This window comes from Solanum lycopersicum, chromosome 8, assembly GCF_036512215.1.
Source record: "Solanum lycopersicum chromosome 8, SLM_r2.1".
Taxonomy (NCBI): domain Eukaryota; kingdom Viridiplantae; phylum Streptophyta; class Magnoliopsida; order Solanales; family Solanaceae; genus Solanum; species Solanum lycopersicum.
In genome coordinates this window covers 3,937,519-3,946,518 of record NC_090807.1, presented here as the reverse complement: position 1 = coordinate 3,946,518, position 9,000 = coordinate 3,937,519, and the positions used below count along the sequence as shown (strand labels likewise).

The following is a 9,000-nucleotide window of genomic DNA, read 5'->3' as shown; positions in this document are numbered from 1 at the left end:
AAGAATATCCAACAAATACTCCTTCATCACTTCTGGGATCAAATTTTCCCAGATCATCCTTCCCATTATTCAGCACAAAACATCTGCATCCAAAAGCTCTAAGATAGTTCAGCAATGGCTTCCTGTTGTTGAGCAGTTCGTATGGATTCTTATTCAACACAGCTCTTATTAGACACCTGTTGGTAACATGACATGCTGTGTTAAAAGCTTCAGCCCAGAAACTTTGAGGAAGATTTGATTCAATAATCATAGTTCTGCCAATGTTCACCAAGGTTCTGTTCTTTCTCTCCACTACTCTATTTTGTTGAGGAGTTCTTGGAGCAGAGAAGTTGTGGCTTGTACCATTTTCCATACAAAATCTATCCAGTGTTGAGTTTTCAAACTCTGTCCCATGATCAGATCTAATGCTGCAAACAACTTGATTCAATTTGGTTTGAATCATTTTGAAGAATACCACCAGCTCATCAGCTGTATCTGCCTTTGATCTCAAGAATCTCGTCCAGGTGTATCTTGAATAGTCATCAACAATCACCAAAATGTACTTCTTGCCATTTCTGCTTTGAACCTTCAAGGGTCCACAAAGGTCCATATGAAGCAGCTCTAAGGTTTTTGATGATGTTACCTGATTCTTGGGCTTGAATGATGATCTGATTTGCTTTCCTTTAACACAAGCTTCACATATTTTATTTTCAGCAAACTTCATTTTGGGAAACCCTCGGACCAGGTCCTTTGAGACCAACTTATTCAATAAAGATGAACTCACATGTCCCAGCCTACGATGCCAGAGATTAGCATTTTCATTTTGAGCACTGAGACATGTTAAGTCATCTCCATGAGAGATTTCCAAGTTTGCCACATACATATTTTTACTTCTGTGTGCAGTGAGAATTATCTTGTTTGTAGTTAAACTCACCACAGTGCATTTCTCAGAAGTAAACTTGACCTCATTTCCTTTGTCACAGATTTGTGACACACTTAGCAAGCTGTACTTCAACCCATCCACATGGTAAACATTGTCAATTGAATCTTCAAGAGATCTTCCTACTTTGTCAACTCCCAAAATGTACCCTTCTTGCCATCACCAAATAAGACACCTCCTCCTTGGAGGGTCTTGAGTGAGAGGAAGTTCTTTACATCACCAGTCATATGTTTAGAGCAACCACTATCCATATACCAACATTGACTGCTGCTCCTCTCACTCACCTGCACCAAAAATCACTTGTTAAGCTTGGGAACCCATTTCAGCTTGAGTTCCCAGTAGGCAGACAAAGGAGTGATCAGATTGTACTTGGTCCAATATGGTAGACTTTGAAGCTTTCTAACAAAAGACATAGGAGCAGGAACAAGTTTTTTCTTTGAAAATCTGTGAGTTGAGACAGGCTCTGTAGGACCAGGTCTCTCTTTTGGTACATTTTGTCTTTTAGCATAATTAGAGTATCTTTCACACGAGTTTCTCCAGCTAACACACTCATTCTTCAAATGTCCGTTCTTACCACAATGAAGACACAACAGATTGTCAGACACAAACACATACTTATTGTGAGGATTATAAGGAGGACTTATGTTCATACTTCCTAGTCCTTTCTTATTGAAATTACTCTGATTTGTCACATTAGACAGCAACTTTGAGGATTTGGTCCACTTAAGAGAATTTTCAAGTTCTTCCTTAAGTTTCACAATATCCTGTTCTAATTTGTTACTCTTTTCAAGTGACAGACTAAGATTTTTCTCAGAGTTTTTCAATTTTTCTTGAACTTCAGCTTGCAGACTAATTGACTTTCCATTCAGCTTTTCAGCTTCTTCAGTAATCTGACACAACTGGTTCTTAAGATCAGAGTTATTTAACTCTAGAGACACCATTCTTGACATTGTATCTTCAAATTGACCTTTGTTTTCAATTAAAATTTCAAGTTCAGCATTCATGGTATCTCTTTCAGATGTTAACTCTATCACAGAATCTAGCATGACTTTTTCCAAGGTTCTCAATTTTTTAAGAGAATATTTATCCAAGTCATTTTTCATGTCAAGAAGAGTTACCTGATTGTCCTCTTCTTCATTTTCTGTGTATGCCATGAGAGCAAACATTTTATTAAAGACAGTTTCCTCCTCATGCACAACAACCATAGACACATCTTTTGGCTCATCAGGATCTTCTGAATCACTTGAAGAATCCCCCCATGCAGCAAGAGCCCTTTTGACAACCATATCAGCAGCAGCTTTACGATCTCTGTTACCAGGTACCAGGTCCCTTTTGTTTTCTTTGTCACCCCTGTGTTTTTGATGTTCCTTGTTTTCATTCTTGAGCAAAGGACACTCTCTGATGAAGTGCCCAGATTTTCCACACTTGTAGCAAGAATCACCTTGAGCAGCATTTTGAGTCCCATTTGTTCCTCTTTTATAAATTTTGTTTTTCTCACAACCTTTTGAAATCTACTGATGAGATATGCCATATCATCATCATCACTTGAATCTTCATCTGATTTATACTTCAACATCAATGACTTGTCCTTCTTGGCTTCCTTTTTAGACACATCATAGTTTCGATTCATCTCATGTGTTTTAAGATTACCAATCAAGGCATCCATGGTCAGCACCTTCAAGTCCTTGGCTTCTGTAATGGCATCAACTTTGCTCTCCCAAGACTTTGGAAGAATTCGAAGCACTTTCCTGACTTGTTTGGTCATGCTTATAGGTTCACCCAGACTTCGCAGCTCATTTGTAATGGAAGACAACTTGGTGAACATGTCATGTATTGTTTCTCCTTCCTTCATTTTGAAGTTCTCATATTGTGAGGTGAGCATGTCAATCTTAGATTCTTTGACTTGTTAAGTTCCTTCATGTGCAGTCAACAAGCAATCCCAAATTTCTTTAGCAGACTCACAGGCTGACACTCTGTTGTACTCATCAGGTCCTATCCCACAGACCAGAAGAGTTTTAGCTTTGAAACCTTTTCAATCTTTTTCCTGTCAGCATCATCATATTTCTGCCTGGGCTTTGGAACAGTAATGGTCTTTTCTCCATCCTTTTCTTCCATCATTGGAACAAAGGGTCCATCTAGTATAATCTCCCATAACTCGCTATCTTCAGCCATGAGGTAATCGTGCATTCTAACTTTCCACCAACTGTAGAAATGTCCATTGAAACGAGGAGGTCTGTGTGATGACTGACCTTCTTCGAGGTTAAGTGGAGCTGCCATTCTAGAACACAATCACTTCCTTGGTGTTAACCAAATAGGTAGTCCCTGCTCTGATACCACTTGATAGAATGTATGCCTTCACTTAATAAGTAATGGACCAGGTCCCTTACTTCACTTCAGAAAAAATATCAGAAAGTTAAATGCAGTAAAATCAACACAATGATTTTACGTGGAAACCTCCTTGCTTAAGAGAGTAAAACCACGACCTGTCTCACAGGATTTTCAATCGTTTTCACTAATCTTCAAAAGCAAAAGCGAAACATGATTACACCAAACGTAAGAAAGAGTTATCAATCTTATCGTTAAGCAATAGTCCTCTATTGCTCAACAAGCCTAAGTAGAAAAACAATCTACCCACTAAGCCATCCCACCTGGACAACCTAGACTTCTAACACAACACGCCAATTCCTTTATAGAGTTAGGAGTGGTTTACAATTTAAGAACAAGAGAATAAATTCCTAAACAACTAGACGAAAAGCTCCAGATGTTGTTGTTGTCCTTGGAATAATTCTGCCTTTGCTTTGTGTAGCCTTTGCAAGAGTTCTTGAAAAGTTTTTTATCAAGTTGTAAAAACTAATCACAAATGTTTAGGAAAGTGCCTTTTATATGGGCAAGTCACTTTCCTAAACTTCTTTGCCATTGGCTGGAAAGGTCACACTTTTCTGACGCCATCGGGAAGTGTGCACCTACTTTCTGTACCGTCTCCAGCTGGCAGTCGACTGGTTCATCATCATGAGAGCCTGGTACCTCTACTAGGTCCCTGAGTTTGTTTCATCTGCAATACTTCAAACAAGACACCTGCAATACTCAAGTAGAAAACCCGGTACCTTTATGAGGTCCCTAAGTTTGTCAAATCATCAAAACTACAAATAACAGCCTTGCTATCACTATAAACATGCACTGGCAATTGAACTTCAACTCCCATTTCTTTCATCATTCCAAGTAACCACACTAACTCTGAAACACTAGAAGAGCTTCTGCTGAACTTCTGGAGATTGTGTTCTGCTTCTTGGCTTTCCAAGACACCAAAGAATCACCTATCTTGACCATGTAACCTGTAACAAACCTTCTGGTGAGTGGACAAGAAGCCTAGTCTGCATCACAAAATGTTATCATTGTTTCATTAAAGAACTGGCTAATAATAGACCCTGTTGATTCAGAGACCATGTGATTGGTAGCACCTGTATCTACAATCCATACTTTATTATTTGACACAAAGATTGCTTTACATACAATGTGAGCAGCATGTATAGCACTGCAGTCAATAGTAGTAGGATCGGTCTTTTGCTGGTAGACTTTGAGAATTAGATCATACTGATCATTTGTAAATGTACACCCCTTAACTAACTTGTCAACAGAGAATATCTCATTATAACCACTGCTTGCGGATTCTTATAGTTGTCTCCTCCTTGTTTGAGATTGAGGTGTACATGATGTTATCCAATATTAACTTTGAGCATTTTTAATATAGGATCTATGGATAAAGTTCCTACTTATTGTCGTGTAAAGCAAAGGAGGGAGGATTATAATAATGTAGTGTATTAGGTTAATGCCATGATTCGTTTTGTTTAAGTAATTCCATGTTTTACAACGTTCTCTTCAATGATGATCCAAAATAATTTGTGAAATAGAAATCATATCCTGTCTTAAGTATAAGAGTAACTACTTGAGAACCTGTTTCTATATGTAGTGGAGACAGGTTAGATTCTTTTGTGATTTGTGAATTGATTAAGAATGCAGTGAGTTCAGATTCAGGTATGGTGGAACAAATAAGTTGAAACTTGAATCCATTTGGCTTGGCATAGAACACCAGCTACTCCGACATTTCTTTAATAGGATCAAATGCTCCATCTGTATTAAGCTTTTGATGAAGCCACTTAATGTATTGGATATGAGAGGGCAAGGTGATGTGGTGGATTGGGAAGAAATAATGTGAAATAGTATCATCTTTTATATGAAATAATTAATGAGGCAGGAACTTCAATATCTTGATAGGTGAAAGAGTCCTAAGAATAACTGCAGTTCCACTAACGATTATGAATTTGATGTTAAAATTTTTAATAATTCGTCTTTTGATGGTGATATACTGACTATGATAACAGTCCATTTAGTAGCAAGTGTCTCCATGAAAGTATCGTTGAAAATTACAGATGCTGATTGCGTTGTGGCAATCATTGCATTTCGTAGTTTGCAGGTTATTGATCGCCTTAGCATCCTTTTGGAGCATTTACAGGTGAAGTGACTAGTGTTGCACACAAACTGCAATCAGAGTGGCCAAAATAATCCGTTTCCTTTAGCATTTGAGGTGACTCGTTGCCACAAAATAGTTGAGACGTGCATAAGGCACAAGTTGACCGGAATATTTGTGAAGGATTTTGGTTTTGTTTGATGGATCGAATTCCTCTTTCTGAGTGTGCGAGGAAATAAGATTTTTTTGAAAACAAATACCGATTTGAAGTAAAAGTTGCACAATTTAGCAGAATTTTGACATGTGAAATAGGAAGGCTGCCATATTTATGCCGATTTTTCTACTGAAAAATTTCTGTAACTATGGTTATGCATCACTCAAGTTTAGTCAGCTGATCCAATGTCAAACTTTTCTAGCACAATTGCAGGCTTTAATTGTGACTGTGCATGAAAACTGGTAACTTGCAGAAATATCATGATGAAAGAAATTTACCCACCATTATTTCATCTTTCTTCCATCTTTTGTCTTTTCATTGACATTGGAGATGACTAAATGGATTTTGTTTCAAAACATATCTAGTGATTGCATTGGTTTCTTTGCAAGAATTTGTTTGGTAGAACCGTGTGGTATATTTACTACTCCTAGTAAAGTTTAAATGATACTTGTGAAAGGATTGTTTAGACAAATACAGAGCGATACTAATTTGACAAGATTGTTTGAGAATTGAAACCTTGTACCTCTTTGTATTGTCTACTCTTTTTTCTTTATAATCTCTTGTCAATTTTGGATGTTATCAATTTAATTTGAGTTGTCATTGCATCTTCCAATTAAATATAAATTCTGGAAGCACGTTTGTTTCTTGTGATAGATTGTACCTTCACGAGATATTACCTTTTGTATGATAATAGAATGATAGCAGGTGGAAAAGTTTCTAGAAAATTGAGCTTTTGTTACCTAAAATGTATTCTTCAGAATAATCTACTTGGTTTAGGTGACATAGCTAATCAGATTTTAATAGGTTGGGACCTATAATTATACATGACTTAGGAACATGAGTTTTATGTCCCTTTTTATGAATTTTCAGATGAGGACTGCGCTGGTTTTGCATGAAATGTGCTGTTTTTCGTCTCTCGTCTCTGTTTTGCTTCTGTTTCGGACCAACTGAAATGCACTTGAAAGAATTTGGTGGCATACAAGGAAATTTGAAGATTCACAAATCAAGCCATATGTGAAGAGTGCATGAGGCCTTAAATGTTCGGAAAAAATATTGATAGGGGTAAGGGATATACTCACTATGTCAATCATTGTTTTCTTAAGGAAAAATGCACCAGTATCTCCTAGACTATGACCAAAATCTCATAGATATTCCTTAACTATAATATTGAGGTGATCAGATCGTGTGTCGCATTTAAGTTTCATTCTACATTATTAGAAGTGTAATTCACCAATAAACGTCACTTCTAGCATATTCAATTGAGAAGAAACATATTTCAACTGATAATATTTTTAATATCAAATAACATGAAAAATAAAAGAAAAACTATGAAATTAAATGTTTCAATTACCAAAAAAGTTCAAAATAGTAGTTTTGACATTTCAAAAAATAATAATTTTTGTGAGATGTGTTGATTTTCTAATAAATTCAAATAGAAGGATGAATTGTTCATTTTTAAATACTTGAGATATGTTTTCTGTTAAGAATAATACATTAAGAATGTAATTTAAATGTAGAGTATAATTTAAGGACAGTTTTGACAAAAAACTGATATAATTCCCTAATAAAAACCTAGATGGAATTTGAAGATTTTTTTTAGTTGTATAGCAAAATGCCGATTGTTCATAAAGCATCCACAATTGAACCACCGCTGCAATCGGCGTCGTGGGCTGAGCTTCCGGTGGAAATTACTATGGACATTCTGCAGCGTTTGGGAACGGTAGAGATAGTGGAGAGTGCTCAGAGGGTTTGTAGTACTTGGTGGAAGGTTTGCCATGATCCTGCTATGTGGCGTGTTATTGACTTGAAATATGACCCTAATAGTGACATGCGTGGTGTGTTGAATAAGATATGTCGGATTGCGGTGGATCGTAGCCAGAGCCAATTACTCAAAATTAGCATTGGTAGCAAAGACCTGCTCAATTACATTGCTGAGAGGTACTTCTCTTTCATGTTTAAAAATCAAATTTAGTAAAATTCTTATATTTGTGGTGCAATGTCTGTCTTTTTCCTTGTGGTGTAGATGTCATTACTCAATTAGTTAAATATTTCCTACAGATCAAGTCAGCTCAGACATCTCCGACTTGTCAACTGTGGTAACGTTGCTGGAGCTTTGGTTTCAGCTGCCAAGAATTTCCCTTTGTTGGAGGAGTTGCACACTCACTTGACCTTTATTACTGCAGAGGATATACAAAGTGTAGGTCGTTATTGCCCTCTGCTTAAGTCATTTACATTGAATGCCAGTAGAATTGGATATTCACTGTCTACAGATGATGCTCAAGCGCTAGCTATTGCTAAAAGTATGCCTGAATTGCGACACCTTGCTCTACTTTTGAATCCATTGACAAATGTAGGACTTCAAGCCATTCTTGATGGCTGTCCACACCTTGTATCGCTTGACTTGCGTCACTCTAATGTTAATCTTGAAGGGGATTTAGGAAGAAGATGCAGGCAACAAATTGTTGATCTAAAGCAACCTCATGATTCCACTCATGATTATGAATTTGATTCAAAAATACATTATTACTATGGATGCTGGTCCTATGATGAATACGAATACCAAGACTATCTTAGCAATATTGTTCGTTACATTGATAGTGAAAATGAAAACTGGTAACTTACAGAATGTCATGAAGAAAGAAATTTACCCACCATTATTTCATCTTTCTTCCATTTTTTGTCTTCACAGATGACTAAATGTATTTTGTTTTAGAACATATCTGGTGGTTGCATTGGTTTATTTGCTAGAATTTGCTTGGGAGAACATGTGGTGTATTTAGTACTCCTAGTAAAGTTTAAATGATACTTGTGAAAGGATTATTTAGACAAATATAGAGCGACTACTAATTTTACATGATTTCTTGAGAATTAAAACCTTGTACCTCTCTGTATTGTCTACTCATTTTTCTTTATAATCTCTTATTAATTTTGGATGTAATTAATTTTTATGGAAATCAAGTGTTGTTTAATCTGTGCTTCCGGATTGGATAGGTTGTCGCAGGAATTTGAGTTTTCAAATCATAAGACAATTTTTTTAGTTGTATAGCAAAATGCCGATTGTAGATTCTTGTGACAAATTATACTTTCATGAGATATTACCTTTTGTATTCACCACCCAAAGTCTTGGTGTTTGAAGAAGTATGATAATAGAATGATAGCAGGTACATGAGTTTTATGTCCCTTCTTAAAAGGCACCAACAAATCAAAGTGTCAACGGAATTTGCGAAGGATGCAAATGGTGGAGATGTTTGAAGATGTAAAGTAATTTGAGTGAGTGTATGGTTCATTCGCAGTAGTGTTACCTATCAAAGAACTCTGTTTTAATCTTTAAGAAAGTATGATCTGATTGAGGAGAAGGTCGCTACATGTATCATTGAGCTCTTGCGTGTGAAATTAAAAGGT

The 9,000-nt window shown here is 36.4% G+C and overlaps 1 protein-coding gene across 1 annotated transcript; it reads left to right on the top strand.

The window, feature by feature from the left end:
• The first annotated feature begins 7,100 nt into the window (after window positions 1–7,100).
• Window positions 7,101–8,507, top strand: LOC101244395 (putative F-box/LRR-repeat protein 9). The gene is made up of 2 exons (XM_019215202.3): window positions 7,101–7,536; window positions 7,657–8,507. The coding sequence occupies exons 1-2, from the start codon at window positions 7,211–7,213 to the stop codon at window positions 8,213–8,215; spliced, it is 885 nt and encodes a 294-aa protein (XP_019070747.2). The 5' UTR covers window positions 7,101–7,210; the 3' UTR covers window positions 8,216–8,507.
• The last annotated feature ends 493 nt before the right edge of the window (window positions 8,508–9,000 follow it).

What these genes read in the sequence shown, in the direction of transcription:
- LOC101244395 (XM_019215202.3), top strand. Translation starts at nt 7,211, where the DNA reads ATGCCGATTGTTCATAAAGCATCCACAATTGAACCACCGCTGCAATCG. An exon ending in CTCAATTACATTGCTGAGAG is followed by an intron (nt 7,537 to 7,656) that starts GTACTTCTCTTT and finishes TATTTCCTACAG; the next exon opens with ATCAAGTCAGCTCAGACATC.